A 25,592-nucleotide genomic window follows, 5' to 3' on the forward strand; every position below is an offset into this window, starting at 1 on the left:
AACGTGAAAGGCTACTGAGTGAAAACACAGGATCGTAGCGGTACTGCAGAACGCCAGCTCCAAGAGTTTTCCCATGAAGATTTTCAAGGCCATTTTGGTGCTGGCCAAGCACAGATCCCTTTACCCACAATGTCATCTGTATGGATGCTGCCTGAACTTGGTATTTGCTGTTCTTGGCTCTTAACGGCATCTTGGCTCCACAAGTGTCATCATTTGGAGGTTAAGAATGAAGAAAAAGACCTTAAAACTATTTCTTTTTCTTTTTTTCTTTTTACATCTTCTTTCTAGTTGTTCCTTGAAATTTGTTGAAGGCATTAGGGGGTCATCTTGTCTCATCTTGAGTGCTTTTCAGAAAGCAGCCTGTCTCTGTGGGACATCCCACGGTGCCAGCTTTTCCTGACCTATGGCTTGGATGGATTCCAGAATAGTGAATAGAGCACTTCAGGTCTTGCAACAAAACTCAGGGACTGAGTGAAAGAGAATTTACGCGATTTAGGAACAAAACCTCAACAATTTTCAATCTAGTTCAGCCATAAAAATTAGAAACAATTAGGAATACTTTTCTAACATTTTTAAACTAGTTTTTGACCATCATTTGCATTTCTTTCAGGCTCTTGTAGTATGGCATATTCTTTGGGTGTAGGGCAATTGATATTTCTGGTGGGATTTTAATTCAGCATGCCAGGTTGGATGAGGCATTGAGCAGCATGGACTAGCGAAATGGTCCCTGACCATGGCAGGAGGGTTGGAACTGCATGATCCCTTCTAACCCAAATTATTCTATGAATCTGTGATACTAAATTCTAAATTATGTCAGCAATATTCTCATGAACTGGCAATATCTCCTTTCCCAGTACTGACAAAAAAAAGTTTTCTGCTCATACAGATTTTGTTTGCTGTAGCCCTGGAGCCCTTGTTTATTATTCTGGTGCAGATGTGTGCACAGAGCCTGGGATAGCTCGTGCTGTCTTTGCTCACTGGGGCTTGTATACAACCAGCCTCATGGACTTTGTGATATAAAACCTGAAAATGATTCAGTGCCATCCCTGGTAGCTGGATTTCTCAAGGACATTTCTGCCTTGCACCTTCTTCCAGACAGTGCTGCAGCCTGGCCTTTGGGAGGCAGCATCTTCAGGATCCTTCATAATTTAAGCAGTCATACCTACACTGATGGGACAGCTCTGTTCTGCTAGGATTTCTCAATGTATTTAAATAAGACAAGTACTTAGTGGGATGACCCACCCTTAAGGGGAAGGAAGCACATAAGAATTTCTTAAGAAAAATACATTTTTAACACTTTACACCATGCTTTAAATATAAAACAGGGCCTGTTAAAATGTTCACATTCCCTCTTAAGTGGATAGGTTGCCAGAGTCCTCACATCATGTGTTATGATGGTGAGATCCCACCTGTATGCGTTAGTGATGATTTGGAACCAGGGTAAATCAACAGTAGGAAATGTTACATTACTGACTCCTTTGTGCGGTGACAAGCCACAGTTCAAAATGTTTTCCATAGCATCTTATGCCCTGTGTTTGATTGTGGAGCCTTATGCAAGAGTTGTGCTAATGTCAAAAACTAGAACAAGTCATCTTGAGTGACACAAATGCTTTGCTATGGCTGAAACAGAGATCTTGGTGTGAAACACACGGACCTGGTGTGCATTTTGGGTTGCTGCACAGGATACCAGCTTGGAGTTTCTTTTGTGCTGTCAGTACTTGGATGATTTTAACAGACTGAGTACTCCTGTGACAAACAGTATCTCTGGCAATTCTGAACAGCCAGGGATTCATTCTCCTTTACACTAAACCCTTTACACCACCCGAGCAGTGTAAGTAGGCACATTTGCAGTCCCTGTACAAGGTCTGCTTAAAAGATGAAAATTCTGCAGCAAGATATCCCTGTGTAATGAGTAATCCTTGCTTCCAAAGGCCATCTAGTGAGACTGCTCTAACCTTCAGCCTTCAGATATAGGACAGACAAACTGATTTTGGCTACTTTTCCCCCCTGTTATATCCCTGCTTCATATGCTCTCACACATTCAGAGAATGAGGCTGTCAGCCTCATTCAGCCTTCATTCTGTACTCAAAAGAAAACAAAAACATTACTTCTTCAGAAAAAAAAAAAAAAAAAAAAAGGTGTGAGGGGTATGGGGAGGAAAGGAGCACCACAAGATGGTTACCAGGTGCTGAAGTAGAAAAGTCTGACCATGAGGTTCTGTCATATGTGGACTCCTCATAATCTGTGTCAGGAACTGCTGAGCATCTAACCACAACAGCCAGTCACTAAAGGCTTAGTGTCTCACTGTAGAAAAGTAAAACTTCTTCTCTGTCCCTCTCTGGATATAATGCAGGCACGGCTCTCTTGCTACACCAATTCAGTTAATCTCTGTCTTTTCACCATCTTTGTAGTACAATAGTCAGGAATACTATGTTAAGGGGATACTATGTTATAAGACCTTCAGATAATGCAATGATGATTGTATTATTCAAACATTTCTGGCAATGAAGGTCCAGGAACTGCAGAACATCTTGTACCCATATGTGCAACAAAGGGCAGCAGTGATACCAGGGCCTAACTCCCCTGGTACAAAAGCAGATGTAGGTATTCAGAAGCCTTTTAGGAATTGAATTCCATTGAAAGCCAACAGGATTCAGGGTCCTAGCTCACTTAGGCATTTCTTTAAATTCTTTGTATTATGAAACATATAGGGAACTACTTTTGAATTAAAGAAACTGAAAATAATGTGCAGCTGAAAGAAGTTTCCTCTATTTATGGACAGCATGCTAGGGTATTCTCAGCAAATTTTAAGTTTGTTTGAAGTCCTGCTGTAAATCTTTGTGCAGCTTTGATCTCAGTGTAATAAAGAAATGAAAAGAGTTTAGTGGCTATTGTATCAGACAGGATGAGTGTGATTCTTCAGGTCTGAGTGTGATTTTGTTTTTGGAGCTGCAGAAAAACATAACGTCAAACAGGGCAGTAGAATGTTCTTAACTAAAATTATTGTATATGTCTCTTAGCTGTCTAAGAGATTTGCTGATCTTCCTAATAAAAATAAACCATCTCAGTGCTGTTGGTGAGTCACAGAAAATACCTAGGTTTATTTACTCCATCAATGGACAGCTAATTAGAAATCTCAGGTTCAAAAAGAGATAAATGCCTCATGGAGAAGACACCCAATTATGCAGCTGCACAAGCAAGTGGTCACAGAATGGCCCCAGGTACAAAGCATCTGTATGAATCCAGTTTTGAGCTGTGTAAATGCCATGGGAAGGGCTTTGCTGGAGCTTTGGACCAGATGATAGGTGAGGTGCAAGGTAAGGCAAAGTGCAGGCAGGATCAGGAAAGACATGTTACTACAATATCCTTTCTAAGAGCATGACATATCTTGAACAAAACTTAGGTACATGTTCAGCAGGTTTTCTGCCACTGTAAAGCTCAAGCAAAATAATGCCAGGACAGGCTAGCATTAGACACAAGTCATGTTAAGGTCTAATTCTGGTGTTGGTTGCTAATTGGTGAAAACTAAATGGTCTGTGATCATGCATTTCATTCTTGTAGACTCTCTCTTCTGTTACAAATTGGTGTGACATGATTTTTAGGAGAGTCATGGAAAGCAAACACCCACTAATACCTCGTTATGAACTATTAGACATATATTTAGATTGGTTTAAGCTGGGAGGACAGCTGGTTGACAACGATTTAAAGTAAGCAAATGCTGTGAAATATCTCCAGGGTGTTCTCTGCTTCTGAAAGGCATTTGGGAGGTTGTTATCTCTTGTTTAATATTACTGTGTCACTTACATTTAGATTACTCAAGTGAGACATTTTCCTCAAAGATTTAGCCTGCATTAAAGCCAGCCACTCTCCTGGCGCCCAGTTCAATTTATTGAAGATGAAGTTCCTTTAATTTTGTGCCATTAGGCCTTTGTTATTTTAATACTTGTCTTTGCTTTCTTTTACATTTAAGAATAGAAAAACTATTTAAAAGCCTTTGAACTGTAACAGAAATGTCTGATACTGTGTGTCACTTACAATAGCTGTCTAGTTACTGTAAAAAATCAATACAAGAAATCAGCTTTCCAGACTTAAAATTTCAGCACGGGTATACGTAAGGAAGCAAGAAACAAATTTGTTTAAATAAGCAACCTGACTATTTCAGGGAGTAATAATAACTCAGAGAAATTTAGAAGGCATGTGAATACTATGAACATATTAAATTAAAATAATTCTTATTAGAAGGAATGGAAAAATAGCACATAGGTTTAAAGAGATTAGGTGACTTGCATTTCACCTGTTGCAGCTGATTCTGAGAGACATGTAGATTTGGTGTTCAGGGAAGACTAGTGAGAATATTATTAGAGCAGAAAGACCCTCTGTATTAAGGTCCAAGGACTCTGTATTATAGCAAAGGAGGGAATGATTTTTGTCATCAATATAAATTTTACAGTGTTAAAGGTATAAGTTGTCATACATCACAAATATCATGTTCTCTTTCTGTAGCCCTAGAATACGCCATGGAGGCTGTCAAATATGTAAATAAGCATGAGTATTTGGAGTTCAGTATAATGAATCTCAAGCTAATCAATCCCAAGGTAAATCCTTTCAGCAAAACAAGAAACAACTGTGCAATTTGCAGGGCTGAATTTAAGAAATTTTTGGAATGGCTTAATATACCTTCATTTGGTTTGTCCATCTGAAGCACTCGATTTTCTATAATATACTGAAATCACTCTCAGTGCCAGCTGAGATTTAGGCAAGAAGTAAAATCAGGTTTATTTCACTGAGTTTCAAGAATTCAAGAATTTAAGAGAACAACTACTGGATTTGTAAAACAGTTGCAAAGTTACAACTCAGCTCATTAACTACCTGCATTTGGATATTACTAAGGTCCTCCTCTCTTCCACTGAGCTAGGGACTGACAGGACACAGTCACAGCCTTTTGGAGCCAGATATGATCTCCCAGATGCAGCTGGAGCCACACTCCTCTGGGTTTGTGTCCTCTAAATTGGAATCTCTCACTCAGAGCAAACTGTTTCCTCAGAAGTTTTAAAGAGCACTGGTAGTGCATCTGGAGAAATATATGAAATCCAGTCTTGATAAATAATTTAATTAGGTTATCAATTTATGGGCCTGTCACGGATGAATAAATGCCTGATACAGATCAGGCATTTGAAATGAAACCTCATGCTGGGTGACCTAGCTGGAATTACATACCTAACTTGATTCATTCAAGAGTGCTACCATATCCCTGCTTTACATATTGGTTTGTGACCAAACCCTGACTCATTGCTGAGTTTTCATGAGTCTAAATACATAAATTTCCTGAAACACAAAATTTTAGACCAGCTTGAGCATTGCAGGGTTACGATAGCTCATAACTAGCTTTAAATAAGGACTACAACCAAGACAAGTTTGGGGAAAATTTTGGTCATACTAGATGTTTGGAGACAATCCAGAGAAATGGTGGTCTCTTCAGTCTGGTACACAAAACTCCAGTCACTGAAGGAAAGTTAGACCTACAGAAATTTATATTGAAAATGAAGTGCATATTAGCTGTGGGGAGACTTAAGCCTTTGGCTAGCTTTCAAACTGCCTTACAAGACTTTTCAACCCTGTAAATTGTAAACTATGTGAACAACCACAGCTATTGGGCATGATGCAGGAAGTAATTCAGAGAAGTTCTATATCCTGGATTATGCAAGAAATCACATGAGTTGGTCACAATAGACAAGTCTATACCAGGAAACTTAAAAACACATCCTACTTGCTAAGTGTAGGTTCGTAGTTTGCCAAATCCAGTCTGTTATAGGAAAAAGTACAGATATACACAGAAAGGAAAGCAGGCATGTAGTCCCTGCCTGAATCATCATGGGACTCACTTTGTGGACTGTACTGCACTAAGTGCCAGTAGGGAGTTATAGATACTGCCACTGTTCCTTTAATTCCCTACATTCATGTGTACATGTTATGAAAGGTTTCCCCCTCAGTGTGGCAACAGTAAACATAAACCAGACCCTCTGTGGTCAAAATCATTAACTAATCTTGTAATATTTAAACAAGGCTTCTAATAGCATCTTCCTCCAGACCTTTGAAACTTTCTTGAGTGACTGATCAGCCTTGCACCCAGAGCTCAAAACATCCAGAGTCCAGAGCCAGTGGAGGGTGCAGGACCAGGCTGACTTGCTCGCACCATGACTGGCTCAGATGCTCTGATTAAAGAAGGGCTATGGAGCAGAAACATGGTGCAACTGTCATGCCTTGAACTCCACCTCATTGCCCTTTGTCTTCCCTCCCTTAAATATACTCCTTCTTACATTCCAACATTTCATTTCATCCTTTGTAAAAAAAAAAAAAAAAAAAGATGCAAAGTTCAAAGGCTGTCTGAAAGAAGATGCCTGGAAGAAACTTATTTCAGCACTTTTTTTAGATTGCAACAGCACCTCTACTTGCATAATGACATGTTATTTGTTTTCCACAGAAGCTTTCCCTGTCTCTGTGTAAGAGACAAGGGCCGTTCTGGGCCTGGCTCAAGGGTGTCTCATGAATCTGTCTGATAAAGTAAAATTTACCCAGTACTTTGTGAGAGGAACAGAAATGTCTTTCTACCATCTTATTTTAGTGAATATGGAGGTAATTAAAGAGATTAGTTTCTTGTATGGAGTTTTGAAAGAACTAACGCTGGATGTTGAGCTTGAGGTGTGAGTGAAGCAAGGGCTGAGCACTGAAGACAGGAAAGGAGCAGATGTATAAGCTTTGAACGGAATAAGAGGACAAATCAAGAGGGAAGGAAGGAACGGGATAGGACTGGATTCTTGAGTCCCCATCCCCTTGCTTGGGAAGCCGCGGGAATTGCGGCGCCCAGGGCCCGTGTGGGGACGAGCAGCCGCTAGAGCGAAGGCCGCGCCAGGCAAGGGCGCCCTCTGCCGCCAGCGCCCGGGGGAGTCCCGTCCTCCGTCCCGCGGCGCTGTCACAGCCCCCGCTCTTCTTCGGGGCAGCGATCCGGAGAATCAGGTCCGGAAGGAGATCCGAAGTCCACCGTGCCCAGGGAGCCGGGAGCCGGACAGAGGCTGTGAGGAAGGCGAGGGCCCGGCTGTGTGGCTGGAGCGGGCTCGGGCGCCATCTTGTGGTGCCGCCTGACGGCTGCGGAGCCCATCCCTCGGGAATGCTGCTGCACCCTTAGGAAACTGGGTGCGTTACTGGGAAACTGCTTTTGGAATACTGCTGGGCATTAGCAGCAGTTCACATGCTCCTTCTTTTTAGGTTTACACTGCTGATATATCATTGATAAACATGCCCGAGGAGTCTGGAAATAAAAGCACAGAAAGCCCTACACAGTAGGGTCAAGCTAGTCTTTCACAGATTAGCTTTCCCATACATTGTGTGATAAACTCTGGATTTATAGCATCAATCCTTGCACAGCAGAGCCCCAGGAATGAAGCACTGGTAAGATTGTCCAAATCCTCACATCAGGGCCTTTACATTGCAAGCAATTATTATAAATATATTTAATACAGAAAGCCCACAGCACACAGGTAACCCCTGTCCCCCCAACAAACAAACAAAGAAATAAACACACACACACAGACACACACAGACACGCAAACCACACAAACAACAACCATGAAACCCCACAACACTATTTATCAAATGTAAGTCTTGCACTACAATCCAGAGATCTGGCATCAGGATGTGGCACATGCCAAGGTGAAGTGGCGGCCTTCAGGCTTCCTGTTGCTTACATCCATTGGGATGGTCCCCACTGGGCTGAAGAGGGAAATAAACCAAGACAGTAAAGGAAGAGCTCTCAGTAATCATTGCTACTCACTAACGAAAGTAGAAAAGATGCAGGTTGAGAAGATGAAACACAATTACACCTAAAAACGGTGAAAACAGTCATCTGTGGTGGGATTTGTACCCAAGCCCAAATTGCAGAGTGGCCACCTAAAGCAAGGTAGGCTGCAAGCCAGACTCAGACACCTGTTTTACAGTATGAGTTTATGGGTTGAAACACAAGATGCCTCCTGCTTGCAATCACATGGATTTCTGTATACAGAGGCACCAAGGTTCTGGGCCCACAGCAAAACTCCTGAAGTGAACGGTATTGGACATGCTAGAGACATTCTGCCTCTCATCAGCCCAGTTAGCAGCTGGGTTTGAGGTCTCTTAAACGTGTCTCCCCTCACTGCCTTGCACAGCCTACTGGCAGGCTCAGGATCCCACTAGATGGCAGGACAGTTTAAGCCTTTGCTATTTCTGCTTCAGAGCAAGTGCCCTGGGGTCCCGGTGGGCTCAGCCCTACTGGTCTGTGCTGTCTGGACCCAGGGAAACCCACACTCACCACTCTCTGGGGCTTATGCTCACTGAACACACATGGAGAAATCCATGGACAAGTCTTTGTTCAATTCTGTTTCATAGACTTTATCACACACAGAGCACTAGCAGACAGAAGAGAGGAATATGAACTAATATTAATTTGCTAAATCTTGAAGTATTCATCTTTATGTGCGTGATACATAAAGGCTATTTAGCCTACTAATCGTGGTAGGTAAAATGATAGTAATGGTAAAGGGTAGTTTAAGCCTCTTATAGCCACTGCTCTCTTGTAATTTTTAAGTAACCAAGCCCAGTTGTAATTTCTTAATGATATCTGGAAAACATCAAGGCAATTTTTCTATATATTCAAAATACCTAAATTGTTTTAGATATGCACAATAAAATTACAAGGGTACTTCCTGCCTTTTTTTTTGGCATGCTGAGTGGATAAGAATGGATAATTGCCCAGTTATGTTCTAAAATATGGGCACTGCTGCGGTGCTGGGGTGATGAGTTTGCCCGGCTCACGTTCAGCCCCGATCAGCGGCGAAGGGGCGCTTGAGGAGCCCGGAGCTCCTATCGCGCCTATGGGTCCCGAAGAGATCCACGATGCGAGAGCAAAGGAGGGCGGCAGACGCAGGGAGGCGCAGGCAAGGAAAGGAGGACTCAGCCTTCAGGAAGGGTTGGCAGGTTTATTGGAGGAAGGTCGAAGGGGGAGAAGAAGCAGGGTGGAGGGAGAAGGACTGAGCACCGAACTGAGGGCAAGTGACAGCTTATAAGGGAAGGGGGAGGGCCTGGGAGGGGCAACACGACAGCAAATGAGGGTATGGAAAAACTGATACATAGTTTGATGAACGCATGAGGCTAACAAATCAGCAAAAAACTGGGGAGGGGTCCCTGCCCTTGCCCAATCACTTGACACCCTGGGGAGAAGGTTCTAGAAGGAAAGGCAGGGCTGCCAAGTGATGGACAAAGGCCAGGGGTGGGGACAACAAGACACATCTGATGGATAGGGGAGGGGAAACATGATAGACAAATAACGATAAGAAATTGGGGATTTCCAGGGAAAGAGGGGGAAACTATTCAGGATGAACCAGACCAAATCAAACAACGTTACATCACACACCACCACAGGGCACAACAAAATTACCTTTTTTGCTTGGTACTAAAATGAAATTCTTTGCTTTGTGAAAGCCCAGGATAGTGCTGTAAGATGATGAAAAAGATGCTATTACCTGTTCCAAACTTGCTGGAATGGAAGTTGGGATTAATGCATTATAATACCAGATTAGCCTTAATAGAAGTTTACTGCTGTCATTTATCAAGGTAATTAAGTATGTACCCAATTTTAGGCACCTAAGTAGTTCTATTGACTGCTGTGAAACCTGTCTGCATTTAAGTCAAGCATGTTTTAAAATACCCAGTTGATTCAGGGCCATAACACTGTGGCCATGTGAACCAAGAGAATGCAGTGTTCTCAATTACCCATTAGTTGAACTAAGGGAGGTTGGTACAGCCTGCATAATGGTTGAAACTGGATAAACTGGCTCAGTGACAAACATATTCAGAACCACTTCATTTGTTCTTTACAGACTCAGCCAAAGTTTAGTAGGACTATTATCTGTCTTCAGCACACTAACAAGAAAATGAACCAAAGCTTCCCCCAACTTCAGCTGTGCTTAAGACAGTAACTCTGCCCAAGCCCCAGAGTACCCAGCATGACACAAAGCCCCTCACACAGCCTAAAGGGGTGAGCTCCCTTCTGCCTGAGGCAAGAATCATGCACAACTAATAAACTCTGCTCTGAAGACCAAAGTTCATACAGTACAATGTCTTCTACATCAGTCAGTTTGTGAGTCAGTTTATAGTGGTCAGAAATATGCATTTGGCTCATAACTAGAGAAATTTGGTAAAATCCAGGCATTACTTAATATTCTTATTGCTACAACTAACTAGAAAAGAGATCTCTCATGCAGTCTAGACTAATACTTGTTTAGACACAAACCGTACATGCACATGGCAAAGAAGCATTTCTGTATTTGTAACTTGGTTAATTTGCAGTTAGATAATACACACATAACATATTACAGATCTTTTAAAAATGTTCATCCTGCTTTTAATTAAATTCCATTTTAAATTTTAATTTTTACTACTGCATTTTTTCAAATTTGCTGTTAAAATTCTTTTTTATATGCAACATATTTTCAAAGGCAGGTTTATTTAGCTCAAGTACAAAGTAAACACCTGAGTGCTTACAATAAATTCCCCCAGGTGTCAAGCATTCTTGACTAGTTATAAATTATACATTTGTAAGGGGATAGAATATAAGAAAATAAGGATAGTGTAGAAAGTAATCTTACTACTAAGGAGTTGCAGCTGGGCCAATTATCAAATATTAGGAACAGGCCTGACTTTAACAGGCCACAGCTGTACCCAGTGAGAAGAAGAGTGCTATAAAAGAGTGGGTTCGCGCCTTTGGAAGGGAACTAGAGTCAGTTGGCTACTTTGTGAAGAAGAAAGAGTCAGTGCTCTGAGGAGCTGCCCACAAGAACTATGAAGAAGGTATGAAATTTTTGCGGTAAGTAGACAACAGTATGGAACCCCTGCAATAAGATGACAACTTGCATTTGTGAGCAGTTAATGCCTTTTATGTATATAGCTATAGATTGGGGATTTTTTTACATAGAATTTAGCACATGAATAATTTGCTAAATTCAGCTGGTTCATAATTAGTGTTTTTATAGCGAAAACTTCAAACTAGCTTAGATTAACAAAGTACCTGAAGTATCTATTCCTGTAACCCAAATTTCAATGTCTGTATTGTATCAGAGAAGAAACTAAATTTATCCAGTGCTGTAAGTGTGAAGGAAGTGCAGAATTTGATATACGCCATGACCCAAAGAGCAAAGCATATAAGGACTTATGTTTCAGTGATACTCATAATCTTGATATTGATGGGATCACCACAGCTTCCTCTAATTTACCATTTTTATGTACTGTCATGCTGTAAAGGAGGCTGGTACAGGAGAATGGGACTACAACCCAGAAGAAGAGTGTGTACCACAAATACAGTTATCTCGTAGTCCCTCTCCACTGTGGTTTTCGGCTCTGGTGCTCTAGTATCAGCTAGTTCACTCCCGACCCTTTCTTAAGCCACCTGTTTTGATCCAGTGGAATAGGTTATTTTACCTTTCAAAATTGGAAAAAAAAATTGGGATGTTGCACTTGTTAAATGAAAACAGGTTTAAGAGGAGGGAACTAATTGTCAGTTCAGTTGAATTAAACTGGATCCTTTATTGAATGGTCCCAAAAAGCCAGGGTATGAGTAAATGCACAGTAGGAATGAAAGTTGTGCCTTACAAGCTCTCTGCCAGGTTTAGATTACACAAATATTTCATAGATGGAATACCAGTCACATGTGGGATGTACCTATCAGAGATGCTTCTGCTGTTTTCATGCTGTACGTAAGTGGCTGCTGCTTGAGGAATTGTGGCGGTTTATGTTTGTACCTGAATCTTAAATCTCCTACAACAAGGGAATGAATGCCAATTTTCAAGAGCATGGCTGCCAAAACAAAACAAGTCCTTTCAGTAGAGAAAAAACTTTGCCTAAAATTTTTGTGAAAATCACAATGATTGAAACATTTTTCACTGTCAGCAGACAAGAAAGCAAAATACAGATGAAATAAAAGAAATATTAATTATTCGGTTTTAGATATTGTCCTACGGGAGGAACATTAAGAAATCAACTGAAGACAGAAAATATTATAGATATTTATTTCCACAGTGAGATTAAACAGTTTTCATCATATACAAACATACCTACTTTACTTTAGGTACACATGAAAGCTACAATATTCAGCATGAAAATGAATGGCCGAAGTGGCAAGATTGCTAAGAGTGGGAGAACTGAGATAATTTGCCATAATCAAACAGAGGTAAGGAGAATCTGAAAACAAACACTGAAGTTTATGTAGTTCATAAAACCTTCTGGCGACAGGAGTAGGAGAAAATTTTATTTTATGTAATTAATTTTTTTCTCACACCCATCTACATATGTCAAATGAGAACAAAAATCTCAGGAGATAAATTACAGATAATGTCTGTAATCTAATATATACTTAATATCTCTTTGTGGGGAGTGAACACTTCTCTGTGCCAGAGAGAAAGAAACTGGTTTGGGAAATTAAGAAACAGAATTTTTATTTTGAAATAATGATTAGTTCCTGGTAGGTATATTAATTGGAACTGTCAAAGAAGATTAGTTAGGATGAATGCTATAACCAAAACTAGAGAGAACTGAAAACAAGAGATAGATACATTCTTTAGTTTTCTTTCTATTTGGATATGTAGAACATTGCTTTAGGATGACGACAGTGGAAAGAACTGTATGCCATCCACATAATCATCTAGGTACAAGTGTGTTGGCAAGTCATGTCTGTGCTGCTAAAGTTGCTACCACACTTCATAAGGGGTGACACAGGGAAACGGGGAAGTCTGTTGATGGGATTCATTAACCCAGGAGTCCTTAGGTGTTAGGAATCATTGCGTTTTCCTTCTGCCTCTTGACTTTCCAGCAAGGCTTTGGATGATGACACTTCTCCACCCTCTGCTCCTGCATCTAAACAGAGATAGAGTTAAACATTTATACCATGCACATTCTCACAGTTTTTTTTAATGTGTTTTTATTTGGATTCACTGATCATCTCTGTTTGGACTGGCTCTTTACTACCACAGTCATGGGTGCTTTAGAAAGAGAGATTAACTCAAGAGATTAACTTTGAGAGGCATCTGATGGTGTTGATTTTCCCACTTCTTGCACAGGCTGATCAATCTGCATTTGTCTGTAAAAAGTAGATTGGAAATGACTTTGTATTACTGTTATTTTTTTAGGGGGGGTAATTTCCAAAATCAAATTAAAACATCACATTCCTTTGAGCACTGTGTGGTCTCAGGTAGATAATATTTCAGTTTATGGACATGCCAGTGTTCTGTCTGACCTTCTCTGACAAGAAATACCTATGTGAATTTACCCTGTCTTCCCAAGATTTTTTGTTACTCTGAAGTGGAAGTTCACTTTTCCACAGATTAGAGTAGAATGCTTGCATGACTGGTATAAATAAAAGCTCCCCAGTCATTATATGTACTGTTCCATGCTGTTTCTTTTGATCAAGTTTACTCACTGAGAAGCAGAAACTCCTCTTGCCTTGGTTTCCTTGCAAACCATAATAATAATTTTCACATTACCTTCAAGCCCCACATGGTAGCACCAGTGGCAATAGCATACCCAAACCTATGGCAGCCCATAGCTTTTGGGAACAAGGAGAGGCCTGCTCAGCACATCTGGCTGTACAGTCCTCCACTTTATACTCCTCCATCTCCTCCACAGTCATAATCTAAGGGGTACATTTTCTCACTTGCCATAAAATATCAAAAACACCCAAAAAAGTTATATATCTTGGTCTCTACATATTACAGCAAATATATAATGCTGTACACAATTCATCAGCTAAAGCCCTTGATAGAAACTACTTGATGTTTTAAGTCTGCTCAGAGATTCAGAGGCTTTGGAGTTATATAGCAATAAAGAACCGAGTTACTTGACACCCTCCAGCCTTATGCAGCACACCACTGTTATGGAAAGGGAGACAGAGTAATATCCTCTCTTGGCTTTTTCTGTGCAAGCTGGACATCTAATATCAGTGGAGTCTTTCAGACAGGGCAGAGGAAAACAGTTTGTTAGAGGAAATCTAACCTCATACTTGGTGGCACTTTGGAGTGCAATAGGTGCTAGTTGAGCTGCTGAGTGTTATTGGCAGAATGGTGCCCTAACACAGGTTACCAAATGTGGAAGACCAGTATAGCTTCTTGCTCTCAAACTTCTTGCAGCCTCCTCTTTGGATCACCAGTGACACCTATCAACTATTCAACGTGGTTCCAGACCACCTGTAGAAAGTCTCAGCACTCCAAAACTTACACACCACCAAAGGAGGATCAGATATGATACAGATGGTCTGCATTTCAGAGTTAGGCTCCAAGATAAATAGCTGGTGCCAGGATATCTTCTGTTCATGTCACAAGAATGTCAACTTTATGTGGCTTACAGAGCACATGGATATTTACATCATACAGGTATGGTCCTTGTGTATTAAAAAAAAAAAAAAAATAGAGCAAAGTCTCTTTTCTCTTCTAAACCAGCAAGTATTAGCACATCCTGTTCCTGACTTTTCACAGTAGCTGACAGCATTTTAGAAAGAGGAAATGTATGATCCAATGAACATTAGCTAAATTTGAAACAAGATGGAGAGTCCTCATCACCATTTCCCATAATCTTCACTGAATCTGAATTTGAGAGTAGCAACAAAATAGGGCATACTTTATATAGCCACATGTTCCATCTTCTCCACTTCTCTCATTTATCTAATTTCTTTGTTTGGAGCTGCAAATGACTTTCCTTTTTAAACTACTTATTGTTAAAGTCAGAAATAGACAAAAGAAATGCCTGTTAGAGTCCCAAATGTTTCACAAACTGTTTCCCTGCCACCACATTTGAACTTCAAAACTGTCTCTCCATTTTGATGAATTCTCCTTAGTTTGCTTGCTGTCTCATCAAAACTTTAACTTACAACACAATGAAGCTGAAATTCCCATCTGATACTTGTGGATTTCCTATCCCCAGAAAGCACCCAAGCTGTCAGAGTGGACCTAACTGCATTCTGTACTCACTTCTTATCACTACTGTAAACTGCTGATAACAGAATATGCTGCCTTCCAAATGCCCTGGCACATGTCAATGACAAAAGCCAAGGACAATTCCAGGTTCTTAATTGTTCTTCAAATCCTGGCAGTGCTGGTCCTGTATTTCTAAGAAAGCATCAGTACATTTTGCTAAAACTAACATAGTTGTGTTTCATTTCTTCTTCTTAATGAATTGGATGGAGACCAGGAGAGGAGGACTATTGTGTCATCTGGAGGGCTAGATATTTATCTTATGCCATGCAATAAGTTTTCTTATTAAAAGACTTTGCACTCTTTCCTGTTTGTTTTGCAGGGACATAATTTTCATGTTTATAGGAAAAAATGTTTCCTCAAGACAAAATAGTACCTTCTTCCAGAATCCATTTAGATTCTTATTTTCCTCACTTCTTCTGGTTCAAGTCAGGATATGGTCATTCCACCTTTCTCACTCCTCCAAGAAATGTTCTTCCTCCATGCTCAGCAGTAGATAGGCCCATGTGGGGTTTAGACTACAGAACCCTCAACACATGACTATAAATTAAATCACCAAAATAACAACTTGAGATCAAATAAATCCTTCTTCCTGGCCTTTACAGTGCTTTAGGAGGCTGTCCACCTAGCATCCTGTAATTTCTCTGGGCATTGTAAAAGGAGGATATGCAACCCTGGAGACTAGGAATCTCTTTAATGATCTACTTCAGATTCATGGACTGTTTGCACCTTAGCACAGGCTTGCTTTCCCCTTTGCTGCTCTCATACCATCACTGCTCCTGGATATGGGACCATCTGTTGTGGTGGCACCACAACAGCAACAGTGATCGGCATGAGAAGAAAAGGTTTTCTGAAAAAAATTCTGATTCAGATTAAAAAAAATAGGAACAGACCATGCTTAGGGCCAGTCCATATTTTTTGTTTCTTAGGCATTAGAAATCAGAATTTTTCTAAAAATTCATCCGAAGTTACTCTGAAAGTAAAAAGAACTCACAAAGCTGGTGTTGATTTAGACCTGTGCTATATCAACAGAGCACCTTATCAAATTAGAGGACATGGCAAAACAGGACACTGGTCTCAGACAGCAAAGTTGAAAGCCTGCTAAGCAGGAGTAAAATACTATAAACACTACTCTTAATGTATATGCCTGTATATTCTGAGAGCTGTCGTTGTACCAACAGCACAGCTCTGCTGTCTTATGCAAAGTTATCTCAGTGCAGTAGTACACTGGAATTTATAGCTGGAGTCACGTGTTTTCCAAGTTGCCCGGACACACAACTGTGTTTTCTCACCCTTAAGGGAACTGGAATTCAGTTCCCAGCATTGAGCTGTTTCCCTAAAGCCGCTAACACTGGATCTGTGGATGGATATGGGTTAATATTAACTTGTCTCATCTGGAGGCACAGGTGATAACTGCTTTGGAAGGCTGAATTTAATTCTAAATGATGAAAGGAATAGTAGTATTGGTAACAAAACTGCACGGTGGTGGAAGTCTTAAAAAAAAGCAAAGGATGACTTCATATAAATGTCCTTTTCTGAATGCCTAGCCATTACCTTCTGAAACAGAGAGCTCAGCCAGTTTGTGTGGCAGGTCTGAAGTCCCAGCACCAGCAGGAGAGCCCAGGATATCTGGTAAGGCGTTTCGGCGGCCTGACCGTCCTGATGAGGCAAAATCTGTGACCACAGGCTCTACATCAGTCATTGCTGACTCCTTTCCTCATAGCAACATCTGCATATGTAACAAACAGAAGGAGAAAACAGCTGTAGCCTGATGGATGCTAATCACCTGCTCAATGGTCCAATAGCCAGAGGCTTTGCCCAATGGTTCTTTTGTTATTAAAAACAATACATTTCAATACTGAGTGTTTAAGCTTTATTTCTTCCCCTGAAGAGGATACAAGAGTGTCTGTGCATGTCATTACCGTGCCATTTGCACATCAGACTAGCACAATAAACAACTCTGCACCAACAAGAAAACTGTGAATAGGGTCAGCAACAGCTGTTTCTGCCAGCCATCTCCCTTTTACTGTGACCTATTCTCTTCTTTTAAGCGTTTTGCCATACAACCACCTGGAAGAAACTAAAACTCTGTTGTCATACAGTCTGTGTGAAGTAAAGCATGTTTTCCTTATTATGAATCTTGTTCAGATTCTTATTTAGAATCTTGTTAGAAGAAACTCATTTCACAAAGATGCAAACTACATAAAATGACCTCTCAAAGCACAAAATGAAACTCTTTGTAGAATTTCTTTATCCTTCACATATCAAACCACTTGTTTTCCTCTGCTGCTTGTTAGCCTGGTTTAACCTTCACTTGAGCATGTGACTTCTATCTAATAAATAACTGAATCCTGGAAATAATGAAACCAACTGTATTCTGCTCCTGCAATCCCTGTCTCAAAGCCCATTGAGCAGAATGGGAAAACTGAGGATTACAATGGGCTTTCAATCAGGTTCAGAGATGTTTGCATGGTCACTATCAACAGATGAAGTGTGAACACCTAGACCAGAAGGATACTTGGCTGCAAGTGGCACAAAGAGTGTGAAAACTGCCCTTAGCAGTCCCAAAAGGGTATAATGTAATCAATTTACACAATAATGTGATAATTAACAGACCAATTTATAATAATTAGGTATCCATTACTCCATTCAAAACAATAGTTACTTGTTCCATATGAATGAAATTTTGTTTGCAATGTGGGAGCAGGAATGTTGTCTCTGTGTAAATATGGTCAACATTTTGTGTGGGAAGGGATACAGATGGTACTGGAGACCAATCTGACTGAAGGCTGTCAGCTTGTGGTTGACAACTGGCTGTATTTAGACTAAGAACTGGATATGGAAAGTGTCAATCATGTTAGTGTTGATCATAAAAGAAGCAGAGCATCACAGTCCCCCTTTTAAAATTCTGCCATGCTTGGAAAATATTATTGCTTTCATTTCATGGATAGAAAAAATTATACAAATAGTTATCAAACATTACTTGCTCTGATGTGCAGGAAGGAAAGGCAGAACTTAGATTACTGACAATAACCTGCCATTTCTAATACTTTCTTTTCTCCATCAAAGTGTCTTTCATCAATCCAAAACCAAGAAGAAATGTTCTTAATTTTCTTTATATCTCTAAGTAACTTGTAATAGAAGAAATGAATCCTTCTTGACAAGAAACAAAGGCACAAGTAGGACCGCTAAGTCTGAGAGGCAACCTGAACATGCAAGTAAACTGCTTGCTTTAACCAAGGGCACTAAGGGCAAGGTCTCACCTGGAAATTTAGCAGAAGGTTCCTGCTCTGCAGAAAAACAGGTAAAATCCAAATGAAACTTTTCCATCAGTGGCAAAATGTAGAAGCTATACATGGGCATTCAAGAATGACATTTTTCAGAAAGCAAGTAAAAATCATGGAGTCATCAAGGTTGGAAGAGACCTTTAAGATGATCCAGTCCAATGGTCAAACATGCCTTGACATTCTCAGTTAGATTTAGCATTATACTATCAGAGTGTGAGATCAGCACTTGGCACAAAATATGAAAGGAAGGAGAACGAATCCATGATTATATACACAGTCTCATGGCTTTTGTGGATATTCATATTTATTAAACTCTAGGTGTCCTAAATCCTTTTCCTCATATGCTCACCACAGAAAGTAAAGAGACTGTAAATTACACTTCAGAACAGAAAATGTTTGGGGTCTCCTTTTGTTTAGTAAAATTGTCAAAATTACTCTCAATGCCAAAATATCAGCATGCTTGCATTTCCTGCCCATTTCATTTCATAATGAATTTCATTTAATTAATATGGTGGAGCCAAAAGTACTGTTGTGAGTAGGCTGCTGTTCAGTAAGACCTACAGGATGACATTAACATCAAAACACACTTTCTCTGCCTTGGGACTTTTCATCTCCCCACTTTTCAGCTCTTGCATGGATGTTTTGGCCCCTAAATTATTACTTTTTAAATGGAGAAAATCTGGTCTACAACTCATGCCATATGAAGCTACTCTCTTCTGCAGTACAGTCTGCAGTACAGTTTGCACTTCTGCACTTGTTTCAAAGCCCTCCCTTTCCTCTCCAGCACATCTCTTTCCCCTCTGATGTAATCTCCCTTCAGTGCATAATACTAGACAACCCAGGAAAATTACGAAGGACACAGTCTGACGTGCCCCCACATAAGTGAATTTTGATTTATCTACTTGAATAAAAAAGTATGCAAATCTGGACAAATCTAGAACATCTGTCAGACAGAAAATCAGCTGATCATTATCCATCCATCTGGTGGCCATAATTAAAATTTAGTTATCTAAAAATACATCCATTATATACATAACATTTACCATTAAGGGTTTTTACCTTTGTTTTTTTCTATCTACACTGCACTAGCACAGCATGTTCTCGAAATACATTTGAAAGATGAGGGACCCCAAGAGGCTTAGAATTGACATTACAAAATGTAAGTCCATTTATAGGTCAATATAACCAAAAACTTAAGCTCAACTCCCAACATATGACAGACATTATTCAAAGTAGTTTGCAGCTATACTTGAGAGAAATGCCATTTTGTTCATTAATGTTCTATGGGATTTCTTTAATTTCATTTCTGAGGCTCTCTTTTATCAGTGTTTTCTAAGGCCTACATCCAAATAAGTATACAGAATTTCTCTGCTCTTCATCTGTTTCTACCTTTACATTTTTTAAGACATTCATTGGAAAATATCTACCTTTCTGGCATCTCCTTGCATCTGTTAAGCACAGTATTATTCATGCCTCTTCACAGAGTAAACAACAATTACAGTGTGCACAGCATCTATTTTTCTCAAATCCATTCCTCCTCCTCCTGCTGCCAGCATCTTCTGCTTCACTGAACCCATTTTGCTCCAGCCTTATCCAAGACAAAGATAATGTTGCCATGTTGCCAATGCTTGTGTGCAGTTGCTTCTCCAAGTTTCCAAATTACTGTTGTCATTTTTCTCCTGTGTGACTGCTCACCAGACTAATGGAGCACAGTTCCAAAAGAACAGTGCCAGATTTCCAAATCACAAAGTTCTGTATTATGCCAGTTCCCTTTTTGCTGTAACGAAAGCCCAGTCTACCCAAAAGTATAAGGAAACTGGGCAGGGATGGAGGCTGTCTGCAGAGGGTCAATAGTAGGAAGGCAGGTGCACGTCCCAGAAGGGCTCATCTACCAGTTAGGAGACTGAAGGCTATGGCTGGCATCCCAGCTAGCACTCCATCACCAGGACTAACTTTGCAGGTCATTGTTGGGCCAAGACAGTGTTAAGGAGGTTTTGAGAGTATTAATCCTCTCATATGTGCCTCTGAAATGCCCGCAGGATCACCCAGAATGCACAACAGACTACCCAGGTGTGCATGGGGGTAGGAAATGCTCTGCTTGTGAAAACTGACTACAGCCAAAAGCAAAACCCAATTAATGATCTATCAGATATTCAGGTAAATGTCCCCAGACAAAACAATGGCAAGTAAACTACCAGTGGCATTTTCTCTAAAAGACAGCTAGTTTGTTAGTCTTTGAGTCTTCTTTTGCTGACAGCATAGCCATCCCTTTGCGGGGAAATGATTCAGAATCTGGTGAGAATTTCTTTAAATAAATGACAGGAAAAGAACAAATAATTCTCCTGAAACAATTTGTGTTGAGGGAAATAATGCTTCAGGGTGCTCAGTTGTGAGCAGGTGCCACAGTCAACATTTAATGTCAGTGTTCCTCACTCTTATCTGTTAGAAAATAGATAAATCACCACCTTAAGTATTTGTGAAACCTAATTTTGCTTCTGATCTTTCTACTGTCTAACACACACAAAACACCAGATTTGTTCTGCTTGGAAGGACAAACTATTCCTCAATAAATATCAAAAGGTTCCCAGCATTGGCACTGTGGCAACTCCACTCCATGCAGGAGCCTGAAAGACCAAACACATTACTCCTTGCTATTCAGGCACTTTTGTCAAAAACTTATGAATAGTCTCTGCCTGTGCTATCAGAGAAAGCTACATTTCCCAAACACTGTTTGTTGTGAGTGCCCTTTAGCAGAAAAAAAAACTGGAAAGCATGAAATCCTCTCACAAAACAGATGAAAAATTCAATAGCCAAGTAGTACTTTCAGAACCAGACTGACTGATTCTGTGTCTTGTGGGTCTCTCACTGTGAGATGCATTTCAGCATCTTAATATATTCAGAAAAAACTTTAGTCCTTCAAGTGGTGTTTAGTTTGTCTTTATTTACTTGTAATGAATGTTCTCTGTGTACCTCTACCCCAGAAGCCTGTAGGTTCAAAACTTTCTAAGTAAGGAGAACAGAAAACATATTGAATGAAGTGCTTCCCTCTGTGCAACTGAGATGAAAACCACGTCTTCTTGCTATGCAGTTGCCAAGCTTTCACATCCACTTCTGCTGCAGCTGCATCCTCATGTCTTTGTCTCCTCTTACCAAAGGTCTCAAAATAGGAACATTCTCATTATACATGCTCACGTAATCATTATGCTTTATCCTGAGGCATTTCTGGACCACAGAAAAGGAAAAAAAACACCTAGGAACATCCATGCTTTTAAGGAAGACAGCCTAGAGATTACGATGATGACTAAGAGTAACTTGGGCACTCGCATAAATTTTGTGAGAAAAATTTCTCTTATGTGATTTTTCACATCAGGAATATTTGTTACACACTGGCAACCCTACTGCTGGGAAGTACACAGAAAGATAAGCAAGTGTTCTTTACCAATACATCTTTACCATATATATATATATCCAAACACAGGGGTCTCGATTTTATTTAGGGCTTAGGACAAGAAATCACACATTTCTGGGTATGCAGAAGCAATATAGCTAACAATATGAATACTAGAAGTGATCCACTAAGGAAAAAGATGTATTTTGTTACTTTTCAGGTTTTTTAATGTATCACTAAACTAGAAACAAGAGTACTTTTTATTATTTTCTGTAAAAAGATGATTTGGGTTTCCTGTACAGAGTTGGCCTTTCTAAGAAAAATGTTCTCAGAAAAAATATTTGTTTTCCTATGCAGGGAAACTGCTTATATCCCATCTCAGTAAATCTACAGTGAAGAAGCATGTCCTTCTACATATGTTTCAGTCTGTCTGTTACAGCCCATATAGGACGTGATATTTTTGGGATGTCTTATGATTTACTTCTGTTCTGGGTACATGACCTGCTCTACACTCTTGCACCAGAAGCAACATCCTTATCAATAGTGTGCAAAAGCAGCTTCCATACATGATCTTCTTAATACCAAAATGGTCAGACCAGGATATCATGATTGCACCATTCCTCCATTTCCTGCTCTCAGAAGTACCGAATGAATACCCAAGATCTTAATCCTTTTGTTCAGAAGTCCATAATTTTAGGGCACAGAATCTGAAAAATTTAGCCAAAGCTGTAGGACTCTTTTTTCCTCAGAATGGAACTTTGAAACTTTCAGTTGAATTTTCTGATCACTTCCATAAAGCCAATATTATACTCATGGGATAAAAAGGAGGGAAAAAAAGCAACATAGGATTGATCCTGCTGCCTTTAAGCTTCTGGAGGATGTGCAGATACCAATGGTGCAGTTCACCCTCTACAAACATGTACAGAGGAGAAAGCTTGACTGTGAGCTGCATTTGACCCCTGAGTATGCACAGTGCTCTGATGCACAGGAGAACACACTACAGAACTAGTAGCACTTCTAAATAATGGCACAATTTTCTCTTTGTGAAAGAAAATAAGGGAGAGAGGAGAAGGGGTCATGATACTGACAACTGAATCATAAGTTATCTGCAGTGAGTAATAAATGAAGTGACATTAGTTGAAGGCAGTCGATACCATGCAACCAAGCATGTCACTTTCCAAATGCCTGTGAGTGACCAAGAGCAATGACAGACGTAAATGTTAGTCAACTTCATGGGAAACACAATTCAATTCTAACTCATCTGCTGTGCTGGAAAGAAATCAAACACATCCCCTACTATGGAATAAGAAATGAAGCTCAGTGGTAACAAATCAACTGACCAACCTAATTCTTCCTCTTATATTTAGTCCATTCATCCCCACAGAGTTTTCATTTCCTGTTGCAAATGCACACACCAGTTTCTGAGTTCAGCCACACAATTCCAACCTGCTAAATCCTTTCTTAGAATTTGTATCAGGCCTGAAATTCAAGAGAATTTTGCCCACTTTCAGGAATATATATGAGGAGTAATTTCAGAATTAGAAATAATTCTTACAGCTAATCTTGCCATGAAGAGTCCCTGCAACTACAACATTGCAGTTCAATTTTATTTATGATCTTTTGCACTTTCAAAGGCACACAAGGAAATGAGTATCCCCCAACCTCTTCAATCTCCTTTCTCCTCAGCCATTTGACTGGGAATTCCTTAGGGAAGCATCAAATAAGTTTTTCCCTCTGCTTTGACATCTGCTGCCCCCTGCATCCCACAAACACTTCTGTAACACAGACAAGTCTTCTACATAAACCAGCGTATGTATGTCAATCTGTATTCTTTGTTAGAAGCAGCGAGGGATTCGGTTCTTTACTTGCCAGCTCTGTAGAAGAAAACTATTCCGACAAAACCACTTGGAAAACTGAGGCAAGCAAAGAGCTTGAGGCATACTGGAGTACCCTTACACAATGCACTCCAGTAAAGGAATCAGCCCAGTGAAATGTAAAATGCTTTTGTGAGAAGATGAATTTAGAATTTAGCAGATATATGGGAATGGAACAACAAAGGATATATGTGCTGTAACCAACATGGCTGTGTACCCAAAGTCTCTCACTGGGGAAGGCCCAAATCTCCTTGAGATCTTACTGACATGAATGAGGGATGTTTCCATCTGGCTTAGAGTGAATCTGAGTGTACCAGTACATACAGTATGCTCCCAGGAAGGGAAGTGCTTGTGGAAGTGCTTACAGAAGAGGAGTTGTGGAGCAAGAGGAATTTCCTGGTAGCAACACGTGGGTACAAAGGGTTGAAAGCTGGGAGCACAAGACTGACAGAGAAGTAAAAACCACAGGGAGCTGTAACTGTGCTTCTGTGTAGAGAAGAAAGATAACCTGAGGGTCTGTGTGAGGCAAAGAAATTACATAGGAAGCTAAAGGGACATGGAAAGAAAGGAGAGCTCTGGAACTTTACTGAGGAAGAAGAGCAAAATCAGTAGTGAGGAGTTTCTTGGGAAGGCAAGCAAGATGGGAGGAAGAGGCTTGTTCAGTTCTGAGGAACACTGCAGGAAACCAGCTCTGGTGCAGGATGAGCAGAAAGATGGGCACAATGGAGACCCTACATTTAGCAGCAAAAAAGCTAGGTGAAAGTATAACAGGTTTGTTTAGTTTTTTAACTTAAAAAAGTGTTTACTACACCAAGGATCTTTCTTCTCAGGGTTTTTTTGAGGAGGATAAATTATTGTGTTAATTTGACATATGCTACAACACCTTGGCCACCAAATATGTAGTATTTGTGACAGCCTTTACAGACTGATATTGTTTGGAGCCCTCAAAAGAACAAGCAGCTCCAATAAGAGCTTCTGCACAGATGTGCATTTTCTTTGCCCTGCAGGCAGCACCATACCTAGGAGAAAAGTTCCTGTTATTTCATATTAAGACCTCCAGAGTGTCCCTAGGAGGAAGAAGTGGGTTTGGTGAAAGGGTTACCTTTCCATTATGAAACTGGTGAGGGACAGAAGCTTGTGCTTCTTTCCACTTCTTTCCAGCAGCTGGGTAGTAACAGACTGGAAGAAAGCAGGAATTGCAGTGTGAATAGCTGCAGGCACCTTGCTAAGCTCCTAAGCCTTCAAAGCATGGGACCGAGACCATTTCCACTAAAAAGCAAGGACAAGCTCTTAGAAGTACTTTATTGATTTAGCTATGGAAATAAAAGCTGATATTTTATTTTGTCACAGCCAGGTAACATTCTATAATTATATATAAAGCCAGTTTAATTTTATTTAATTTGTATGATTATTTCTTCTTCACACCTAGAAGCTGTATTTTTTTAGCCTGGCTCAGACCAGACCATCCCATCCTCTTCATGGACTTCTTCCCTGCTTATCTCAGTTTCACTTGACTGATGTGGAAATACTTGGGTTTAGCCAGTTTTGCAGTCACACCCCCCCAGCATTTCTTCACCTGAGCATAGGAGAGGATACTCTCTGTCTTATAGTTTATGTCTGATGAACACTTTGGAAAACGTAAAGCCCAACCAAATTCATGCACCATTCTTTTCCCTGAGTAAAACCTTCCTATTTAAGTTTTTAATTTCTGCATTCTGGTTTCATAGTGCAAGCACACACAAGGCAGAGTCACAATTTCCAGAACAAGAATTACTCATAGCTTTCTGTCTAATAAAAAAAAAATCAAAAACCAAACAAAACAAAACAAACAAACCCAAAAAAACAACCAACCAAAAAAAAAAAAAACACAGCAAAAATCCCAACACAAACCAAACCAACAAAAATGAAGTGAAACTTAGTATTAAATTGCTACTTACTCATAGAGGACTGGAAACAGCATTTAAAACAAAGTAAGCTTAAATCTATTCTTTATTGAGTA

The 25,592-nt window shown here is 40.1% G+C and overlaps 1 protein-coding gene across 4 annotated transcripts in view; it reads right to left on the reverse strand.

Moving 5' to 3' along the window:
- Nucleotides 1-12,076: 12,076 nt before the first annotated feature.
- Nucleotides 12,077-25,592, reverse strand: part of PKIB (cAMP-dependent protein kinase inhibitor beta) — a 54,226-nt gene continuing 40,710 nt past the window's right edge. For all 4 annotated transcript variants that reach the window (XM_036381129.2, XM_036381128.2, XM_036381131.2 and 1 more), the window contains exons 2-3: nucleotides 16,599-16,773; nucleotides 12,077-12,936 (exon numbers count right to left, since the gene is read on the reverse strand). In XM_036381129.2, coding sequence (XP_036237022.1) covers nucleotides 12,851-12,936; nucleotides 16,599-16,746 — 234 coding nt within the window. In that variant the 5' untranslated portion in view covers nucleotides 16,747-16,773 and the 3' untranslated portion in view covers nucleotides 12,077-12,850. The remainder of the gene's footprint in view (nucleotides 12,937-16,598; nucleotides 16,774-25,592) is intronic.

Source organism: Molothrus ater, chromosome 3 (assembly GCF_012460135.2).
Source record: "Molothrus ater isolate BHLD 08-10-18 breed brown headed cowbird chromosome 3, BPBGC_Mater_1.1, whole genome shotgun sequence".
NCBI lineage: Eukaryota > Metazoa > Chordata > Aves > Passeriformes > Icteridae > Molothrus > Molothrus ater.